The sequence below is a fragment of the Berghia stephanieae genome, chromosome 9, assembly GCF_034508935.2.
Source record: "Berghia stephanieae isolate SIO BIC M18660-M18661 chromosome 9, UCSD_Bste_1.3, whole genome shotgun sequence".
In the NCBI taxonomy this organism is placed as follows: Eukaryota; Metazoa; Mollusca; class Gastropoda; order Nudibranchia; family Aeolidiidae; genus Berghia; species Berghia stephanieae.
The window spans coordinates 21,902,932-21,925,073 of NC_088368.1; the positions used below are offsets into that span (position 1 = coordinate 21,902,932).

The 22,142-nt window shown below is 36.7% G+C and overlaps 1 protein-coding gene across 2 annotated transcripts in view; it reads right to left on the reverse strand.

The window, feature by feature from the left end:
- LOC144979855 (kinesin-like protein KIF14) overlaps positions 1–22,142 on the reverse strand; it is a 61,782-nt gene that overhangs the window by 23,465 nt on the left and 16,175 nt on the right. For both annotated transcript variants that reach the window (XM_078927072.1, XM_078927073.1), the window contains exons 5-14: positions 15,925–16,032; positions 15,016–15,099; positions 11,641–11,748; positions 9,731–9,847; positions 8,188–8,312; positions 6,360–6,532; positions 5,273–5,460; positions 3,464–3,648; positions 1,187–1,289; positions 32–69 (exon numbers count right to left, since the gene is read on the reverse strand). In XM_078927072.1, the coding sequence (XP_078783198.1) occupies positions 32–69; positions 1,187–1,289; positions 3,464–3,648; positions 5,273–5,460; positions 6,360–6,532; positions 8,188–8,312; positions 9,731–9,847; positions 11,641–11,748; positions 15,016–15,099; positions 15,925–16,032 (1,229 nt within the window). The remainder of the gene's footprint in view (positions 1–31; positions 70–1,186; positions 1,290–3,463; positions 3,649–5,272; positions 5,461–6,359; positions 6,533–8,187; positions 8,313–9,730; positions 9,848–11,640; positions 11,749–15,015; positions 15,100–15,924; positions 16,033–22,142) is intronic.

The following is a 22,142-nucleotide window of genomic DNA, read 5'->3' on the forward strand; positions in this document are numbered from 1 at the left end:
TTGGGTTTTTTATAATTTGCCCATTACTGACCTGAAGAAATGATCACCACCAAGAATGACACGGTCCCCCTGTCAATAAATTATAAACAATTTAATATTCATGTAAGAGAGTGGAAAACTTCTGTTTCCAAACTTTCTAAAAATAGATTTTTCAAAAGTCAAAGACAATGCAAATGCATTGCTGCCAACCCTAGCCCATGTAAATGTCTACAATGGAGAGCAAAAATGAGTAAGATTTGGAAAAAAATGCGTACAATTCTGCAAAAACAATAATTAGCAGTAAATCTGATAATTAGACCATACTAGCAATAATATAATCAATATTTAAATTAATGAATAAGCTAACACTTTATAGATCATGTATAAATGAAACAGATAGTGTTTCAGGACACCAAAAGAGTGTATGAATGCTAAAAATGCTTAAATAATAGAAATTTAATAATGCATACAATCTCAGCAAACTATGCATAAAAATATGGATTTTTTTTTTACATAAGGTTGGCACCACTGCAAATGCAATTCATAATTTTTCTGTCTTTAAATATATTGTTTTGTTTTTGTTTTTAAGGGTTTTACAGCACTTGCAACACATTTAGGTCATATCAGTGCCAGTAAAAAGGAAGAAAATGGGATAGTAAAAAGTTATAGAATTACAATTAAAGCATCCAAGAATAAGGCAGACAAAGGGGAATTGGTTCAAACAGGGAACAGATGTAGATTCCAAGAGCGCACTATGAGTGTAATTAGTTTGAGATCACCCAAAAGTCTCATCCAGACACAAGCACAGGTCCCCACTAAGAGGAATACACTCAAATGTTTACAAACCATATAGAATACATAAACAAAACATAATACAGTGCATGAAAGAGATGATTCAAAAGGTGAAAAAATATCATCTCCCAAAACTAACTATACATTTGACTGTTTCCCTCTCAGTCAGGGTATCCGGTCAGGGCCAGGACAAAATCAAGCAAACTCATTCCAAGACAAGGACAGAAAGCATGTTGGAAAACAGACAGGCCCACTATGGGAGGTAAGGAACCCCACTCAGCTTTAAATTTATAAAACTCATATACATGTCAATCTTATTCATAATTATTCTTTCCTTAAATATATATGACTCAACACATGCCAATCTCCAAATTCAATAAAAATGTTCATGAAAATCATGTCCAACACAACTCACGTGGTGCAAAACAGTACAGGAAGAGATCAGGTTTCCATTGACGTAGGTGGGAGCATCTTTAATAGGGGTGATGTTGACTTGGCCACTTTGATTCTGAATCACGCTGTAATAGATACAAAAAGGATAGCTGTGAAAATGAATACAATACCATTAGCATCTTTAAAAGGGGTGATGTTGACTTGGCCACTTTGATTCTGAATCACGCTGTAATAGATACAAAAAGGATAGCTGTGAAAATGAATACAATACCATTAGCATCTTTAAAAGGGGTGATGTTGACTTGGCCACTTTGATTCTGAATCACGCTGTAATAGATACAAAAAGGATAGCTGTGAAAATGAATACAATACCATTAGCATCTTTAATAGGGGTGATATTGACTTGGTCACTTTGATTCTGAATCACGCTGTAATAGATACAAAAAGGATAGCTGTGAAAATGAATACAATACCATTAGCATCTTTAAAAGGGGTGATGTTGACTTGGCCACTTTGATTCTGAATCACGCTGTAATAGATACAAAAAGGCTTCAAAACATCAAAATTGTAGAAAATAAAAAAGTGGCAGCAACATTATAGTGATGCTGTAACAACTAAGATAATTGATATGTGAGTGTGTGCGACAATGGCTATTGACTGTATAAACTCTTGCCCTGAAATTGTGTCATTGGGTGGGGACATTACACATTTTACCTCACTTCTTTCAGCTTTAAAGATGAGCATCTGGCTAAAGGAAGTGATGGATGATGTATTATGGGAACAAAAAGCGCCAAGATAACTCAGTTTGTAGAACACTCACTTCACACAAAAAGGGACAAATTTCTTTCCAGGGTGTAGCATCTGCAGATTTGTTTTTTCTCACCATAACCATACCTGCCTACTTGAAAATTTCAAATTCAGTAAGAAATACAAAATTCACCAGTAATTAATGGTCAAATTTCAGTAATACTAAAGCAGACAAAAATAATGATAGATACACCCTTTTATATATGTAAAATAAACTTACCATGTTATATAGGCCTACTACTTATGCGGGTCAAGCCTCAATTTTTTATTGTAGCATGCGGTAAATAATGAAAAAAATAATTATTTTTTAACTTAACTTTACGACCATTTGTATCAGTACTATTTCTTGTATTTCCGTAAGTCCGTAATAATAGGCAGGTATGCCTTACATTCACCCAGCAGTGGTTGAGTAGTTGGCTCTGTTATATTTGATGGAAAGTAATTTGCAACAGACTAGAATCCTATCTAAGGTATATTAAGCAACTGCTACTGTCCATTTTACGCTAAGAGAGACTGAGATAAACGTCTTGCTCTATGGGCCTTATGGCTCTGTAGGCTACTACTGCTAATACAAAGGGCACCTACCAAAACCATATCCATTTATGGTCAAAAATAAAAAATATAATGCATCAGTCTTGCCTACTGCTACAGAAAATCTGTGGAACTACAAATTTTTGCCTTCAATTACGGAACTACATCTTTGATTCAAAACAACTTGAAAAAGAAAGACAGGACAAACCATAAACTTATTAAATTAATATCAACCATTACTTTTTATTCCTGATGAAAACATATTTTTAATATTATTTCAAGAAGGCCGGTCTGACACATTCACACTCAATTGGCTCCCTCAGTGTCAAGGCCAATTAGATTACCTCACTCTAGGACAAAGAAAAAAAAAAGATTGAGCAATTATATAACACAATATCAACTAAAAGTGCTCAAAGCACTTTACAAGGGATCTCAGCCAACAGCAACATTTAACATGTAGGACGAGACATGACGCCTGTTAGGCTAAATTACAATTTTTATGGAGAAACAACGCTTTTGACAGACAGGTAAATACTCATTTTACACCCGAGTATGGTGAGAGAATGTGAGTAAAGAGCATTTTCCAAGTACTCAACTATGCACTGCTCAAAGTGGGACTCGAACCCTGAGACCTTCTGATCCGAAGACAAGTGTCATACCACTAGACCTCATTCTGATCTCATGAGCTCAACAGACCTGCCAACTTGAAATGTAAAAAAAATCGTAGTTTTCAGAGAGAAGAAATAGAAGTCACAATAATAAACTTTACAAATTAATATTTTACATTTATCCGTATTAAATATACCTTCAAAACCCTGAATAGATGCTTTGTGGCATCAAAGTTTTCTTTATATCACATTGTAATGAATCAAAAATGTCTATTTATTTCTATTGTTGAAGCCAAAAATTCGTATTTTTATGATTTTTCCGTAGTAGTTGGCAGGTCAGGCTCAACACTCACCAGTGATAGTCAGCAATGAGAGCCCCAGTGAGTTGAATGTCGTGATGGGAGGCGTGCATCTTGCGTCCAACCCTGGTTTTCCCTTCCTTGATGACGTAGAGCAGCATCTCGGACAGCTGGGGGTCTTCATTCAGATTTACAAGATTAGGAAGACGGTTGTCCACTTTGAAAGCAATGCCAGCACGCTGAAATGTGTCAAAGCAGTGAAAAGTCATTAGTATTGGCAAAGGCATAGGTGCCAGCAGGAAGAAGTGCTGAAACCTGAAACTAAAATCTCGTCACGTTGCCAAACCTGAAAATGTTCTTACTGAAAATGCGGCCTAAACGTTACTCTTATTTCATCACCGTTTTTATACCATTATTAAATGATTACACAGCAAACTTATTGACAAATTGAGGAAATAAATTTAATTTTAAAACCAACTTATACACTCCATACACTGAAAAGGTGGCTGAATCACGTTTTCGAATATTTACCGATGCTATTAGGTTATTTTACTCAAAACACTGAAACTGGAGGTATTTGACTTCGAGATATCGTGAAACCGGAGTTCCAGCATGAACCGGAAAACTGGCACCCATGGTCAAAGGTTTTTTGTTAGTTTTAAGAGGAATTTAATATTTTGCAGTACTCGTCATTATGAAAAGATAGCTGTGAAAATGAATACAAGACAATTAGCTTAATAAAAATATGAAATACAAAGAGAAGCAGTTCAATGAACTAAAAATAGATATTGCTAACTTCCCAACCATTTTATTTTTGTAGTTTGGAATTTATATCATTTTATTTATCTTTATTTTGGGGGAAATTATTTCATTTTTGAAAGTGATGCATTGAAGCTGCTAACAGCATATTTAAATTTTAATTTTCAACATTTTCTTCACCCTAACACCACACAAAATTGACAGCAATGGGTCACAACATATTATCTCATACAGAAAGAAAAATGAATATTTCTGTTTTTAACGGTTCAGGGCTTGCAAACACGTTTAGGTCATTTCATCAAAAAGGACGAAAATGGGATACTCAAAGAATTCAAGATTTACAATTAAAAGCATACAAGACTACGGGGAAGGGCTCAAATAGTGACCAGAAGTAGATTCCAAGAGCACACTTAGTGATCACCTAAAAGCCTCATCCAGACATAAGTACAGGATCCCACTAAGAGGAATATACTCAAATATTTACAGATCATTACAATATTCAATACAACAACAGAGAGATGATTTACAAGGAAAAAAAAATATCATTTCCAAAAACTATAATTATACATTTGACTGTCTCCCTCCCAGCCAAAGACTCAAGCTAGGACCAAGACAAAACAGTAATCTCATTCCAAGACAAAGACAGAAAGCAAGTTAGAAAACATATAGGGGGATAGAAGACACAGCAAGTGACCTCCTGCCCATTATGGGAAATAACCCCCCCCCCCCCCCCCGCGCTCCCCAAAAAAAAAAAAAAATCTGGAATGAGCAACATTGTGAGCCTGAATAATGGAAAGAACAGCAACATTGTGAGACTGAATAATGGAAAGAACAGCAACATTGTGAGCCTGAATAATGGAAAGAACAGCTACATTGTGAGCCTGAATAATGGAAAGAACAGTAACATTGTGAGCCTGAATAATGGAAAGAACAGCAACATTGTGAGCCTGAATAATGGAAAGAACAGTAACATTGTGAGCCTGAATAATGGAAAGAACAGCAACATTGTGAGCCTGAATAATGGAAAGAACAGCAACATTGTGAGCCTGAATAATGGAAAGAACAGCAACATTGTGAGCCTGAATAATGGAAAGTAACAAAAACCTCCAGTAGCTGCAATTCCTCTGCCTTCTTTGCCTCTGCCTGTCTCAGCCTTTCCTGCCAGGACCTACTGAGTTCTTCCATCTCGGATTTCAATCTCCCCACTTCTGCCACACTAGCTGCCAAAGCTTCCTCATTCATGGCACCTCCTCCTTGCTCAGCACGCAGCTTTTCGATTTCTGTCCTCAGCTCTGAGAAGAGAAGATAAAAAAAAAAAAAATCAAAAGTTTAAAAATTGTTAGAAATAATCTCTCTGTTTGTCGATGAAAACATCAGTCTATTGTTTTTAAACAGTTTTTTGTTTTTTTTAATTACGGAATAGAGCAGAATTTAAATTTCAATAAAAAATTTTGTATCACTCCTAAGAACCAGAGTTTTCAGCTTCTTTTAAATTTAATATAATAGTAGTTTAAAATCTACTAAGAACCAGAGTTTCCAGGTTTTTTAAAATTTAATATAATAGTAGTTTAAAATCTACTAAGAACCAGAGTTTCCATCTACTTTTAAATTTAATATAATAGTAGTTTAAAATGCTTGAGAATGAATTAGGAAACATACAGTGATCAATCAGTCAACTAAATATCTACCTGTAAGTTAAGTTTTGAATCTGGTCAAAATCTTCCTCAAAAAACATAATTTTTAAATGTAGATTTGAACTTTGAGTTTAGATTTTTCAATGCATCAATAGGGAATGAGATTAGCGGAAGAGTAGCGTCCCTTAATTGGACGTCACCTTACAGAGAGAACGTCAAAATGGTTTTGCGCATGCGTCTCTCTCATCCTCGCTTTCGGTGAAGTGTCTCATGCCTCACAACCAACATGACGTTCTCTCTCTAATAACTTTTCAGCTCGTGACTTCCAATCAAGGGATGCTACTCTTCCGCTAATCTCATTCCCTATATCAAGAATTAATATAACGTTAGTTATGTTTGATTTTGTTCCGTTTCATTTTTTTAGGGGTTTTTTTCTTTCCTTTTCTGTCTGTTTTTTTTTTTTTGTTTTTGTTTTGGGTTGTTTTGGTTTTTAATTTGATTTCTTGTTTTCTTTGGAGAAAATATTATGGTTGTCAAGTGTAAAAGCTACAACTCACGGCGAATAATCCTTGCTTTGGGGTCCTCGTTGACCCGCACCATGTTGACAATGGATCGTGCCTGTTGTGCATAACGCAGAGTTGACAACGTTTCCTCCAGATGAAGACTGGATGGAGAAATGGTCGCCAACATAGCTGTTTTTGAATTTCCTCCGAGGGATTCCTTCAGCAGCCTGATGATGATGAAACACGTGGACAAGAAAACACGAATGATTAAATAATAAAAACATAAAGTACAAGTACAAACGTGATATCACAATTAATTATATACCCCCCCCCCCTTTCCCCAGGAAAATTTGATGTCAAAACTGTGAATATTGTGGATATCTTTGTAGGAGGTTAATCTGGTAACATGACAAGAAAACATGAATGATTGAATAAAAACATAAAGTACAAACGTGATATCACAATTAATTATATACCCCCCCCCCCCACCCCCTTCCCCAGAAAAATTTGATGTCAAAACTGTGAATATTGTGGATATCTTTGTAGGAGGTTAATCTGGTAACATGACAAGAAAACATGAATGATTGAATAAAAACATAAAGTACAAACGTGATATCACAATTAATTATATACCCCCCCCCCCCCCCCTCTCTCCCTAGAAAAATTTGATGTCAAAACTGTGAATATTGTGGCTATCTTTGTACGAGGTTAATCTGGTGCTAAACATAGATGTTTTTATACAAAATGACTGTTCTATTGCTGAAAACGATGCTGGTCTTGTTATATGTGGGCGTCCTTGAGATAATCAGTTGCATGGTGAAAAGCTTTGAACAGAGATATTGACAATTTTAGTCAAGAGGTCAATTTTTATGGAAAATGAGTTCTCATCAAAAATCATTAAATCAAACATCTTTCTACATAATGATGAAATATTTTAATTGAATTCTACTCCTAAATATTTTATTTTAATTTTTTTTATGAAGGTAATTATTATACTTAATATCAACTCTTGTCAACTTTGGAAGCGATTTTCTCAAAATTAGGGTTTCACACTCAAGCCCATGCATATGACCATAACTTCATGAAAAATCACCCGATTTGCTTTCAAATAAAGATTAAAATGTTCAGGAGACATTGGGCTTTCAAGAAATACAAAAAAACGCAAAACCAAAATTTTCACCATGTGACTGATTATGTCAGGGATGCACACAATATATCATACATGTGCTCAAATGGTTCCTCCGGATAAATAATTAGACAACTAAAGGAATGGTGATGAAAACTGTCTTTAAATGCTATGCAAAAATGACATTGTATTTACTAGTTCCTTACAATTTGACAAACAAATCAATACAAAATGAACAGGAGTATTTGAAAGATCCAAACCACCTGGACTTCCTGGGCAGTTTCCAAATATAAAAAAAAACCCAGGATGCATGACAAAAATGTTAGAAGAGAGAAACCTCATCAGCCTCCAACAAAGAAGAAAAGAAACCCGTTTGCCATTCATGTCCAAGATTATAACAGATCAAATACCATCAATAAAGGCAGACTCCTTTCTCACGCCACGACCAAACAAAAGAAAAATCAGAGCACTCACTTTCGCCAACCACATAACCGAAAACCCCATTGAGAGATAAGCCACAAACAATTCGAACTGCTTCAAAATCCCACAGACAAGAATACAAAACTACAGAAATTCTTTCTTCATTAGAACTATCTCGGAGTGGAATGGGCTGGATGAACTGGTCATCATGGCACCACACCTAAACGATTTCAAGGCCCGACTGACATGGGCCCGCGCCCAATGAGGACTCTGCTGAAATACAACCAGACCATTGGTTTCTTCAGCGCCAACCATACAGATACAGAATCTACTTACCATGTTAGGACAGAGTCTCTGTATGGAATGAACATCTTTCTTTTCTTGGAGCTGACAGACTTCTCAGACAACAGTGAGATGACCTTGCCTAAGGTGAGCAATGACTTGTTGATATTGGCTCCTTCCTGTGATTCAAATTGTTTAAAAGTTGAAAAAGGGATATTGTAGCGGATTAAAATTAAATTGGTCATGAAAAGATTTAAATAAAGCAGAGATACAAAAAAAACAAGTAATCGTCTACATAGCTCAGTGCTGTTGGTGCCAAAAACTGAAAAGGGAGGAAAATTTTGAATGATTGCCTTTAAGCCCCATTATTTTTACAGCATTCCCCCCCCCCCCCCCCCACAAACACAGTTTTAGAGCAATTGAGATGATAAACTATCATTGATACTCTAGTTAACTTCTAGAGAGTGGGAAACTGCACCTGTTCGTTCCACCACACATCAAATCTCTCACTGCCAGTACATTTGATTGAGGGAAATATAACTTTTTTTAAAAAGAGGAAATTCCTCTGACTCAAAAATCGCGGATTTCCGCGGATCCAAGGAAAACCATCAGCATTGATAGCTGTCAATTTTCCAAAGAGTCATACCGCCATGCAGAGCTGCCTACTTGAAATTTCAAAAATTTGTAGCTTCCAGGGGGGGGGGGGGGTGAAATAGAAAATTTAACTTTGAATAGCTTAGAAATAAACAATTTGCCTTCAGCATGATCCAAAAATGGTCCAAAGACCTGAATATAGATTCTAAGGAACTAAACTTTCCTTTTCAACACGACTTATTGAGTCATAGAGGTGAATGTAGTTCTGTAACTGGAGCCGAAAATTTGTATTTCTACAAATATTTCATAGTAGTAGGCTGGACTGGTCATGACCCAAAATGGCAGTCAAATACTCTCTTTTTTGTCTCTTCCATGTTTTAATCTACTGGTCAAAATATCGCTATCTTGGGATATATGATATAAATTGTCTTCATTTTTTTAAAAGTATTTTTTTACATTTCCTCTCTAGATTGCCAAAAAAAAAATCGGGACAGTCACGAATTGATCAGAATGGTTGGCTGGTCTGCATCTATTTAAGATGAACCTTCTTTGGATGGGGATATAAAACAGAGATGGACATGGTATCTATCAAATAATATAGAAATAAATAAAATACATATCTTAATAAAGAATCAGTGCTGATGGTGACAAAAAGTGAAGAAGTAGAAAAATGTTGAACGATTGCCTTTAAGCCCCATTTTTACTGCACTAAACCCTACTTTTAGAGCATTTGAGATGATAGACTATCATTGATACTCGAGCTAACTTCTGGAGAGTGGGAAACTGCACCTGTGTGTTCCACCACACATCAACTCTCTCATATGCTAGCACATTGTTTCGAGAAAATGTAATTTTTAAAAGGAGGAAATTTCTCCTCTGGGCTCCAAAATCGCGGATTTCCGCGGATTCGAGGAAAACCATCAACACTGAAGAATGAAACAAACAAATAAGCAAACAAACAAACAAACTGATAAAACGTTAAAATGGAGAGTTGTCAGCTCACCCTTAGTCTCTCTCCCGTCGTATTGGCAAACGACTGCCTCTCACTTCCTGCCAAATCAACCAAGTTTATCTTGCTTGTAATGTTATGGTCGTGTTCATGGCCTTCTATACTCTCAGTCTACAAAAAAGAAAAAATGACAAGTTTGTTTTTGTTTTTAGGGGTTTTACGGCGCTTGCAACACATTTAGGTTATATCAGCACCAGTAAAAAGGAAGAAAATGGGAAAGTAAAAAATTCTAGAATTACAATTAAAGCACCCACAAAAAAGTAAGACATAGAGAAACTGAGAACAAATAGGGATCAGATGTAGATTCCAAGAGCATACCACCAATGTACTTAGTTTGAGATCACCTATAAGTCTCATCCGGACATAAGCACAAAATCCAACAAAGAGGAACACACTCAAATGCTTACATTACACATTGAAAATAACAAATATAATAATACATAACAGAGAGATGATTTACAAGGAAAAAAATATCTCCCAAAACAATAACTATGCATTTGAATGTTTCCCTCCCAGCCAGGGCCAGGAAAAAAACAAGTAATCTCATTCCAAGACAAAGACAGAAAGCATGTTGGAAAACAGTTATAAGGGGATAGAAGACACAGTATGTACCCCCCTGCCCACTATGGGAGGTCAGGAACCCCACCCAGAAAAACATGACAATGTTACTGCTGTTTATCATAAATAACAGGACTAAAACAATAGATAACAAAACTGCAAAGCCTTATCTCATGCATATCAACATATTTCACCAATAATGAAAAGAAAACAAAAAACCTTTGAGTCATGGGTGCCAGGAGGAAGAAGTGCTGAAACCTGAAACTGAAATCTCAACTCTTTGCCAAACCTGAAAATGTTCCTACTGAAAATGCGGCCTAAACATTACTCTTATTTCATCACCGTTTTTATACCATTATTAAATGATTACACAGCAAACATATTGACACAATGAGGAAATTAATTTGATTTTAAAACTAACTTATAATACATAGTGAAATACTCACAGCGCAGTTGTCTCTCTCTAGGGGAGCCAAAGAACAGAGAGAGACAGAGAGTACCAGAGGACTTCCTCAAAATTTTTTGAACAATTTATTTATTTTACTCAAAACACTGAAACCGGAGGTATTTGACTTCGAGATATCACGAAACTGGAAATCCGACATGAACCGGAAAACTGGCACCCATGCTATGACTTTTTATTTTAAAAAAGAATAAAATAGAATTAATGAATGGTCTGTGGTGCTTTACAATTTCAATCTTTGTAATCGTTCATCCCTATCACTCAATAATTCCACTTTTCCACCTCCTATGACATTACATATTAAAAACACACACCAACACTAGAATTCAATTATCTTTTTAAAAATCTTTTTAAACTACCAATCGTTTGGTCTATTTTTTAAAATCCTTTCATTCAGTGCATTCTATTTCTGCCAACAATGAAATTACTGTTGATGGGACAATCTGGCTCAGCAGTACACCCTTTGCTTTGTACCCGAAAGGTACCAAGTTCGACCACCAGCCGTGCTGTGTGCCCTTGAGCAAGTCTCTTTTTTTTTTTTAAAAGTCTGGAATACAAATTATTCTTTCCTTCAGAGCACCCTATTTGTGTCAACAATGAAATGACTTGATATGACAATCTGGCTCAGCAGTACGCCCTTTGCTTTGTACCCGAAAGGTACCAAGTTCGACCACCGGCCTTGTGCTGTGTGTCCTTGAGCACGTCTCTTTTTTTTTTTAAAGTCAGGAATACAAATTATTCTTTCCTTCAGAGCACCCTATTTGTGTCAACAATGAAAGTACTGTACGTATTAAATCAAGACCATATTACAACTTTTACATGAAGTTTAAAACATAAACTTTTCTTACGATTCCAGGCTAAATTTTGTGTTTAGTTTCCTCACCTTAGTTTGTGTCAGTATGATCGTCAGGATGGAGTGTGACCGGCTACTCTTGTCATTCATAGCTGTGGTCGCCGTCGCTCGGTTTTTGTTTCCCAGGTTTATCCAACCCTGTAAAATTAAAGGGGGAAAAAGATTATTTCTGGATCAGTAAAACTACAATTTACAAATGTTAAACTTTAAAGGATTTACAAATAGTAAGCATTTAAAAGACCTACTGAAACATCGGAACATTAAATCTGTACTTTTTTTAAAAATCAACTCTGCTGAAGAGTAAACTTCATTTACTTTTAATTAAGTATCATTTGACACAAGAATTTCCTTAAATTGATATCAAATGGCAACAAAATAACAGGCAGAGAAATACATTACTTACTTACTTTATCCTCTTCATTCCTTGTGGAGTGTAAGGCCTCTGGAAACTAGAAATACATGTGGCTATGTGGTCTAGTGGTATGACACTCGCTTTCGGATCTCAAGGTCCTGGGTTCGAGCCTCGTGCTCGACGTATAGTTGAGTCCTTGGAAAAGGCTCTTTACTCATTCTCTCACCATACTCAGGTGTAAAATGAGTACCTGGCCATTAAGTGTTGTCTTTGTCCGAAAAATTATAATATCGCCTAACAGGCGTTCTACATGTTAACTGTTGCTGTTGACCAGGGACCCCTTGTAAAGTGCTTTGAGCACATTTAGCGGATATTGCACTATATAAAGCTCAATTAAATACATTAGAGGGGAGATAATTCTCAATATTTCAGAATGGGCAATATATAACGAATATAGGAAAGCCACTCTTACGACGCATTTAGCATCATCTACCATCATCAAAACAAATCCCTACCTCCACATCATCTACCATCATCAAAACAAATCCAAATCCCTACCTCCACATCATCTACCATCATCAAAATCCCTACTCCACATCATTACATCAACAATCCCACTCACATCATCACCATCATCAAAACAAATCCCTACCTCACATCATCTACATCATCAAAACAAATCCAAATCCCTACCTCCACATCATCTACCATCATCAAAACAATCCCTACCTCCACATCATCTACCATCATCAAAACCAATCCCTACTCCACATCATCTACCATCATCAAACAAATCCTACCTCCACATCATCTACCATCATCAAAACAAATCCTCCTCACATACTACCATCATCAAAACAATCCTACCTCCACATCATCTACCATCATCAAAACCAATCCCTACCTCCACATCATCTACCATCATCAAAACCAATCCCTACCTCCACATCATCTACCATCATCAAAACCAATCCTACCTCCACATCATCTACCATCATCAAAACCAATCCCTACCTCCACATTATCTACCATCATCAAAACCAATCTCTACCTCCACATCATCTACAATCATCAAAACCAATCCCTACCTCCATCATTACATCATCAAAACAATCCTACCTCCACATCATCTACCATCATCAAACCAATCCTACCTCCACATCATCTACATCATCAAAACCAATCCTCTCCACATCATCTACCATCATCAAAACCAATCTACCTCCACATCATCTACATCATCAAACAATCCCTACTCCAATCATCTACCATCATCAAAACCCAATCCCTACCTCCCCACATCATCTACATCTCACATCAAACAATCCCTACCTCCACATCATCTACCATCATCAAACAAATCCCTACCTCACATCATCTACCATCATCAAACAATCCTACCCACATCATCTACCATCATCAAAACAATCCTACTCCACATCATCTACCATCATCAAAACAAATCCCTACCTCCACATCATCTACCATCATCAAAACAAATCCCTACCTCCACATCATCTACCATCATCAAAACCAATCCCTACCTCCACATCATCTACCATCATCAAAACAAATCCCTACCTCCACATCATCTACCATCATCAAAACAAATCCCTACCTCCACATCATCTACCATCATCAAAACCAATCCCTACCTCCACATCATCTACCATCATCAAAACCAATCCCTACCTCCACATCATCTACCATCATCAAAACCAATCCCTACCTCCACATCATCTACCATCATCAAAACCAAATCCCTACCTCCACATCATCTACCATCATCAAAACAATCCCTACCTCCACATCATCTACCATCATCAAAACCAATCCTACCTCCACATCATCTACATCATCAAAACCAATCCTACCTCCACATCATCTACCATCATCAAAACCAATCCCTACCTCCACATCATCTACCATCATCAAAACCAATCCCTACCTCCACATCATCTACATCATCAAAACCAATCCTACCTCCACATCATCTACCATCATCAAAACAATCCCTACCTCCACATCATCTACCATCATCAAAACCAATCCTACCTCCACATCATCTACATCATCAAAACCAATCCCTACCTCCACATCATCTACATCATCAAAACCAATCCCTACCTCCAATCATCTACCATCATCAAACAAATCCCTACCTCCACATCATCTACATCATCAAACAAATCCCTACCTCCACATCATCTACCATCATCAAAACAAATCCCTACCTCCCTACCTCCACATCATCTACCATCATCAAAACAAATCCCTACCTCCACATCATCTACCATCATCAAAACCAATCCCTACCTCCACATCATCTACCATCATCAAACCATCCTACCTCACTCATCTACATCATCAAACAATCCCTACCTCCACATCATCTACCATCATCAAAACCAATCCTACCTCCACATCATCTACCATCATCAAAACCAATCCCTACCTCCACATATCTACCATCATCAAAACAATCCTACCTCCACATCATCTACATCATCAAAACAATCCTCACTCACATCATCTACCATCATCAAAACAATCCCTACCTCCACATCATCTACCATCATCAAAACCAATCCTACCTCACATCATCTACATCATCAAAACATCCTACCTCCACATCATCTACCATCATCAAAACAAATCCCTACCTCCACATCATCCTTCAACATCCTACACTCATCTCATCATCAAAACAAATCCCTACCTCACATCATCTACCATCATCAAAACAATCCCTACCTCCAATCATCTACCATCATCAAAACAAATCCCTACCTCCACATCATCTACCATCATAAAACAAATCCTACTCCACATCACTACCACATCAAAAAATCTACTCCAATCATCTACCATCATCAAAACAAATCCCTACCTCCACATCATCTACATATAACAATCCTACTCACATCATCTACCATCATCAAAACAATCCCTACCTCCACATCATCTACCATCATCAAAAACTACTCCACATCTTACCATCATCAAACAAATCCTACTCCACATCATCTACCATCATCAAAACAAATCCCTACCTCCACATCATCAAATGAGTTGACCACATAATTGGATAATCCTTCCACATACGGTCCAAGTTGAGGGTGTTCTCTTACTTTCAACTGTGAGAAATGGACGATAACACAACAGATATAGGTTTCATTGTTAAAATTTTAAAAAATAAAATAAAATAAAATTCCCTTTATTCATCCCATCGGGGAAATTTGTCTCTAGGGTCTATTCCAAGGGAAGACTGAAATAACCCAGGCATTAGCCGCAGTGCAGCGCCACAAATTGAGCTAGACTCTAAGCGCTTAAATTACAAATCACTTTGGCTAAGACATACACACACACACACACACACACACACACACACACACACACACACAAAATAAATAAATGACAAAAAATTGCAGTTTTCTCTGAATGATGACGATGGGACTTAGTAAGTTTTGAAAGTCACCTACTGGTTTAAGGAATAAGTAAGCATTTGTGCAGATTATGATTACATTTGAATAAAGTACCAACGCTATGATTATGATTACATTTGAATAAAGTACCAACGCTATGATTATGATTACATTTGAATAAAGTACCAACGCTATGATTATGATTACATTTGAATGAAGTACCAACACTATGATTATGATTACATTTGAATAAAGTACCAACGCTATGATTATGATTACATTTGAATAAAGTACCAACGCTTTGACTATGATTACATTTGAGTAAAGTACCAATGCTATGATTATGGTTACATTTGAATAAAGTACCAACGCTATGATTATGATTACATTTGAATAAAGTACCAACGCTATGATTATGATTTCATTTGAATAAAGTACCAACGCTATGATTATGATTACATTTGAATAAAGTACCAACGCTATGATTATGATTACATTTGAATAAAGTACCAACCCTATGATTATGATTATACGTACGGAGGCTTTCTTGGTCCCTCTCTCCTTGGCATTGGTGGTGGTAGCCAACAAGTCATGGATCTTCTCATTGTATATCTCATAGAAACTGATCTCTACGTTCACTTTCACCTGAAATAAAAAGAAGAGTGAATGAACGATTTAATGAATGATTAAGCCATTGGTCACAAAATCGTTTGTTTTTTTTACGAATAACAAATGTATGACAAACAACAAATAAAATTAGAGGATGCTGTGAGCGAGTGGGCAGGCATTAAAAAAGGCGTTCCACAAGGATCAATTCTTGGACCATTACTTTTTAACATTTTTATAAATGATATATTTTACTTTATCAGAGAGGGAAAATTATATAATTATGCTGACGATAATACTCTGTCATATTCTCATTCAAATTTCGATATGCTTTTAAAAACTATTGAAAATGAAAGCGAAATCCTTATCAAGTGGTTCGAAATAAATTGCATGCAAGCAAACCCGGACAAATTCCAGGCAATTGCAGTAGATACAAAAACACACACAAAGAAACCCACGTTCCATATTGGAACTGTAAGTACTACATGTGAAGAAGTTGTAAAATTACTAGGGATCGACATAGACTACCAACTAAAATTTGATTTACACATTAAAACCATCTGCCGTAAAGCTTCTCAGCAATTAAATGTCTTAAAAAGGCTTGGAAAATACCTTTCAAAATTTAACAAGTTAACAATATTTCACTCTTTTGTATTGTCAAATTTCAATTTCTGTCCACTAGCTTGGCAATTTCTGTTCTAAAACAAATTGTGATAAACTTGAAAAGATACAAGAAAGAGCACTACGTTTTATTTATGAAGATGACAAAAGATCCTAAGACCAATTACTTTCAAAGGCCAAAGTCCCCTCCCTACAAATAAGACGAATGAGAACAATTGCTTTGGAAACGTTTAAAATTTTATACAAAATTGCTCCTCCTTGTCTATCTGATATGGTCATTTTGAAAAATAACAGATACAATTTTAGATATTCAAACCTCCTTGATATTCCAAGGGTCAGAACAACGTCTTATGGCAAAAAATCTTTCAGATATTCTGCTGCTGTGCTTTGGAATGAACTTCCCGAGCACATCAGGAAAATTTCAAATTTTAATGTTTTCAAAAATCAATCCTCTCATGGAATGGCCAGCCATGCAAATGTAATATTTGTAATTAATCTAACCGTACATATATATATATATATATATATATATATATATATATATATATATATATATATATATATATATATATATATATATATATATATATATATATATATATATATATAATATTATGTTACTCTTCTTTGTGTGTCATGATTGGAATCTTGATGAGGGAATGTTTTAAAGGAAAATGTATTACTATGTATTTTTATGCACTATGTGTTATAACCTATGTCGGTCAAAGGCTTCTATTAGCCTGACTACATTATCTATGAAACATTTTTAAAATGCCGACAATAAATAAGTATTTGAATTGAATTGAATTGACAAGTACAAATTACAAAAACAAGCAGATGAGTATTTGTAAAGTATAACAAACATTCTCACCAGCAGCAAGTGAATGAGGAAGAGGGAGAAGAAGGGGAGGAGGAGGAGGAGAAGAGGAGGAGGAGGAGAAGAAGAAGAAGAGGAGGAGGAGGAGAAGAAGAGGAGGAGGAGGAGGAGAAGAAGAAGAAGAGGAGGAGGAGGAGGAGGAGGAGGAGGAGGAGGAGAAGAAGAAGAGGAGGAGGAGGAGGAGGGGAGGAGGAAGAAGGGGGGGGGAGGAAGAAAAGTAGAATAAGAATAAGAATAAGAATAAGAATAAGAATAAGAAGAAGAAGAAGAAGAAGAAGAAGAAGAGAAGAAAGAAGAAGAAGAAGAAGAAGAAGAAAAGAAGAAGAAGAAGAAGAAGAGAAGAAAAAAGAAAGAAGAAGAAGAAGAAGAAGAAGAAGAAGAAGAAGAAGAAGAAGAAGAAGAAGAAGAAGAAGAAGAAGAAGAAGAAGAAGAAGAAGAAGAAGAAAGAAGAAGAAGAAGAAGAAGAAGAAGAAGAAGGAAGAAAGAAAGAAGAAGAAGAAGAAGAAAAGAAGAAAGAAGAAGAAGAGAGAAGAAGAAAAAAGAAGAAGAAAAAAGAGAAGAAGAAAAGAAGAAGTGCAACAACAACAACAAACGTAAGGTGAGCTGCGTCTCTTGTCTGTTTTGTTTCATATTTTTTTTTTTTTTGTTTTGTTTGTTTTGCTTTAAAACCATAATATAGATAGTATGCGCTTGGCTAAGAAACTCATAACATTGCCATCCGGAAGTATAACGGACCTCAAACGTTTATAGTCTGGTTAATACAGTTTAGTGAGAATCACTCACAAACGCGGATGGCAAACTACAATAACAAAGGCTTGAGTGACGTCATCTTCGTTCTATCTATATGGGTAGTGACCGCTTCTCTTAGTTTAGTCCAGGACATGACATGTATTCAACACATGTATCCCCGGGCTGACACAGCAATACTGACGTACGTAATAACGGGGGTGCATCGTTGACTTTGTTAACTGTTAGCCTGGCCGTAGCCATCGTTAACCTGACACAAGACCCAAGCAGGACTTAAAGTTTGACGTCATTTTTTTAGGTTTGTCCCGTCTATGAGTGTCGTGAGTAAGTTACAAGAAACAGGAAGTTTCCATTGGTTGAATATTGAAAACAACTCACGTTTGTTTCATTGTGGTCAAAAAGAACTTTTAGCGGCATTTTGACGTCATGTTTTGGTCAGTATCAGGCCATAACTTTACGATGGCTACGGTAGGACCGCCAAGTGAGCGCTCGAGGAAATAACTGATCCCATTGGTTAGCAGCTATTGAATACCACTCACGATTTGTTTCCTTTGCCGTCAAAGACATGTCTTTTGCCGTCATTTCTTTTCTTTTTTTTTTTTCTGTCAGGCTAAGGGGCACGCACACTTATCCCCCCCCCCTCTCTCTCTCTCTCTCTCTCTCTCTCTCTCTCTCTCTCTCTCTCACACACACACTCTCTCTCTCCGCGCATACACATAAATACTGCACTTATCAAAAATATTACATCACATTCAAAGGTGATCAAATAGGTAGAATATTTTGGGAATCTCTCTCTCTCTCTCTCTCGCTCTCTCTCTCTCTCTCTCTCTCTCTCTCTCTCTCTCTCTCTCTCTCTCTCCGAAAAGAGAGCACATTGGGCATTTCCAGAGTCCTAACATGGCGATAGTGTAAAAATCACACCACTATACTTGATAACCACTAGAATTAATTAAGAGCACGCTGTGCACAACTTGTGCGTGAATGTGTATGCTGGAATGACTGGGTTTGAAACGGAATTGTTTTAATGGATTACAGACAAACCTGTAACGCATTGAAAGAAAGAAAGAAAGAAAGAAAGAAAGAAAGACAGAAAGAAAGACAGAAAGAAAGACAGAAAGAAGGAAAAAAAGAAAAAAAAAACAAAGAAAAAAAAGGAAGGAAAGACAGACAGACAGACAGACAGACAGACAGACAGAAAGAAAGAAAGAAAGAAAGAAAGAAAGAAAGAAAGAAAGAAAGAAAGAAAGAAAGAAAAAAAGAAAAGAGTGAGAGAGCGAGATAGAGATAGAGAGAGAGAGAGAGAGAGAGATAGAGAGAGAGAGAGAGAGAGAGAGAGAGAGAGAGAGAGAGTAAATAAAAAGAAAGAAAAGGGATGTATCATATTCGTAGTACATAATATTAGAGATTGCCAAAGCTATAGTACAGCTTCATTTACATTATCAACATCAGGCGTGACCGAGAAACTTAAATATGGATGCAACGTGGTTCTATTTATAACCCAAAGACGACAACAACAACATCAACAACAACAGCCGCGCCTGTGTTTGTTTCGTATACACATAGAGAGTTGAATGTTGGCAACTCTTCGACGGCGAGTACCGTATAACATTGTAATAGTAATGATATGTGACCCATCGGCTCAAAACGGTATTCTGTCGGAACGAACCATATGCTTAAAAGCCGAATTAAATGTTAAATTGGTCAAAAATATAAATTGTTGGCATTTGCACCCTAAAATATGGTATCCATTCTCCTCAATAAAACATACAAACTCAACACAAGTCTGATATTTCTGGCTATAAATTCAATTTTCAACATCTTAACCGTCCCGACTTAATATCGTTTTGAGGCGAAGGGTCACATATGTACTAATGTATTCTGTAACAGTTCTTGAGAACCATATGGACATATCACAAGCTAATCGGCTTATTGTCGATGGGCCCTCCAAAAGGCACTCAGTACATGTATGTGTTCTTTGATTTATATTGTCACAGGCTTGGTGTCCGTGGGTGCGTGTGTGTGAAAAGGACTTTGTGTGTGTGTGTGTGTGTGTGGTGTGTGTGTGTGAAAGGGCTTTGTGTGTTCGTGTGTGAGGGTGTATGTAGAAAAAAAAAAATAAAACGTGTTACCAACTTGGCGCTTGTTTTGGGGCTAAATAGAATTCACCATTGATACAATTTGGCTTCTCTCTCTCTCTCTCTCTCTCTCTCTCTCTCTCTCTCTCTCTCTCTCTCTCTCTCTCTCTCTCTCTCTCTCTGATAATTATGATTGAAACTACATCACTTATAAGAGAATAATCATCTTTTCCCTCCTCCTCCTCATCATCATCATCATCATCCTCATTAAATACCCTCGTCAGAATCAGTCAGTAATTTACCCATGTCTCCATTACTGTGATCTAACTCTTACCAAAGAATATCATCTTTGCTCTTACAGAGATCAGCGCTCAATATTGTGCGGTTATGTGGTCTAGTAGTATGACACTCGCCTTCGGATCGGAAGGTCCTGAGTTCGAGCCCTGCTCGGCGCACAGTTGAGTCCTTGGAAAAGGCTCTTTACTCACATTCTCTCACCGTACTTAGGTGTAAAATTAGTACCTGGCCGCCAACAGCGTTGTCTCTGTCGGAAAAATTGTAATATCGCCTAATATGCGTCAAGTCTCGTTCTACGTGTTACGAGTTGCTGTTGGTTAGAAACCCTTTGTAAAGCGCTTTGAGCACCTTTAGTGGAAAAAAGCTCAAGTTAAAAAAATTTCCCATCGAACTCCGTGACCTTAACAAACTGTTATTACTTACGTGAGAACATTAAAAGTCCCTCCCAACCCCCCCCCCCCTTCCCCCACCCCCAACCACCACTACAAATACTCCCTCCCGTCTTTAGACACAACACAGAATCACACACAAACATAATTAAATAACGATAACTTTCTTCCACTTTACAAATGACAGTGACAATAAATTAATACGTGGTCGGTGAACAAGATCACACCGTGACGGTTTGAAAAGGAAATTACAACTAATTCGATCAAGATTTAAAAATCAATACACTTCAAGAAGAATTGAAAGAATGAAAGGAAGAAAACAAAACACAAGCAAGCCCGAAGTGAACTAATTTCATTTTACTTCTCATACATATTATATTATTCGTCACCAATGCCTGGTTATCACTTTGTTACTTTCTGAGTGAATGGCGCTATGTATTCACCCAGTAAGAAAGAAGAGGAGGGGTGGGGGATGGGTTGGGGGAGTGTTGATCTATCTGGACCACGAAAACAAGGTCAGTCAGAAAACATTTGTTTGATTTGATTCGTTTTTAGTTATTTTATATTTGTCTGTTCTTGGTTGACTTGTTTTAGGGTTGTTGTTTGTTTTGTTTGTTTTTGTTTGTTTTTTTTTTTGTTGTTGTTTTTTTATTTGGGGGGGGGGGGGAGTGGGGGGTTGGTTTAAAAAAAATAAGTTTCGCTGTTTTTGTTTTGTTTTGATTTTGTTCATTTTGTCTTTGTATTTTTTTTAAGTGAACAATTAAATGTCTTAAACCGTGGGAAACACTCATGAAACACAGCCCCCCCCCCCCCCCCCCCTCCCTTTCAATCTTTCACCGTCTCTGACATACACACACACACACATTGTCTGGTTTGTATCATTAACGAGTTCCATTCACAGATCCTCTATTACGATAGACATTAGAATATCAGAAATTAAATCAAATAAAATTGATCCTCTTTATTCCTTCTCTGGAGCGTTTATTTCTTTTTTTTAAAAATAACTTTATTTAACATCTAATTGAAGAAAAGAGCAAGATGACCATAACGCCAGACGCAATGCAGCGCCTTAAACTGAGCATTCTTATGGTCTAAATTTCGTGCTAAAGAGTGAAAAAAAAAAACAAAAAAACGAGATGCAAA